We start from the raw sequence: 1,428 nt of genomic DNA, 5'->3' as shown, positions 1-1,428 counted from the left end.
TTTGAAAGGGTTCCAGCAGCTCTGGTGGCTGGGAGCAGGAGTGGGCAGGGACCTGCCTGGCACTGCTGCCTTGCTCACACTTGTCCTCTTCCCCCCAGTCCTCTTCTGCTTCCTGCTTTGGGGCCAGGAAGGGGTTTTGTGTCTAACAAGCCCTAAGGTTCACTCCTGAGGTGCTCCCCAGGCTGGGTGGGGGACACAGGGCTGCCAGCTGCTCTGTGCATGGAGTATCGACTGGTGCATGGGAGCAGCAGCTGGAAATCAGGGAAAAGCAGAGGCTGGCTCAGTCCTGCAAGGAAAAATGCCTCTGCGGGGTGGGAGAGGCTATGGAAGACATTCTGACCTCTCTCAGGTGCTTTTTTTTCCCCTTGCTTTTAGAGGGAGGAACAGCCCAGCCTGAGAAGTTGTGGCTTCCCCAGGGACTCCTAGGGAGGCATCAGCCAGGTGAGATTGTCCTGGTGATCCACCCCTGTCCCTGCCTGCAGAGCTGCCTGCTTGGGAGGGCTGGCAAAGAGGGGGCTCAGCAAAGAGGTCTGTGCCCCTCTTCCCTCTGGAGTGGGGACACTCTCTGCCAGCTCACCAGGTCCCCAGGCCTCCTCTTGAGCAAGCTGGCACTTGCAAACCAGCTCTTGCACAACCTTCCCGGCAATTCTGGGGCCCATCCTACTCCAGCTGCTAACTGGCCAAGGTGGAGGGGTTATCTGGATTAGACCAAGTTTGACCAGCAACCCCAGTAAGCACAAAACTGTTCCCCTTCCCTGGGCAACCAGGATGAAGCCCTGGAGCCACAGGTTGATGCTTGGGTACCCCATAGCCCACAGACCCTTTGGGGGGTGTGGGGCAGTGTTGAGGGCTCACCTTGACGTGTCTGTCGTCTGCTGTGGTCTCATCGAACTCCTCACCCAGCTTGAAGCTGATTTCAGTGTTCTTGAGGGTGCTTTGGGTCTTGATGGTGATCTTGTCCCCATCCACCTCGATGATGGTGGTGGGCTTGGTGAGCCCAGCCATCTGCCGCGTGGCGAAGCCCACGCCTGGTGGGGAGGGGTGGGATGAGAAATGAGGGTGCTTGGAGGGGCAGGATGCAGCCATCCACTTCCAGTCCCTGTGGCATCACCCTGGAGCTCTCTCTCCCTGTGCTGGTGGGGGCTGAACCCCAAAACTGCCCCCCACCCATGGTCCTGGGGAGATCTGTGTGCCCACCACGCTCAGGGGGGCTCTGAGGCAGGAGCAGAGAAAGGTGTCCACAAAATGCTGTCGTTGCTGAGGGATGATCCTGGTGCTCCAGGGCTGGGTGAGGGGGGTGCTGGTGTCTGTCCCCCCTCCTCAGACTGCTCTGGGCTGGGGGTCCCACCCTGCCCATGAGTCACACTGGGGCTGGGTGATGTGGGCTTGGGTCTGGTGGAGGCTGGGGTGGTCCTGAGCAGCTCCCAG

The 1,428-nt window shown here is 60.1% G+C and overlaps 1 protein-coding gene across 1 annotated transcript in view; it reads right to left on the bottom strand.

Moving 5' to 3' along the window:
- The window catches only part of FABP3 (fatty acid binding protein 3, muscle and heart (mammary-derived growth inhibitor)), a gene marked incomplete at its 5' end in the record, with an annotated part of 2,577 nt that extends 1,549 nt beyond the window's left edge, over positions 1–1,028 (bottom strand). Inside the window, one exon of the mRNA XM_009084045.1 lies at positions 856–1,028. Coding sequence (XP_009082293.1) covers positions 856–1,028 — 173 coding nt within the window. The remainder of the gene's footprint in view (positions 1–855) is intronic.
- Between the last annotated feature and the right edge of the window lie 400 nt (positions 1,029–1,428).

Source organism: Acanthisitta chloris, unplaced genomic scaffold (genome assembly GCF_000695815.1).
Source record: "Acanthisitta chloris isolate BGI_N310 unplaced genomic scaffold, ASM69581v1 scaffold20691, whole genome shotgun sequence".
NCBI lineage: Eukaryota > Metazoa > Chordata > Aves > Passeriformes > Acanthisittidae > Acanthisitta > Acanthisitta chloris.
This window is presented reverse-complemented; position numbering and strand designations above follow the sequence as displayed.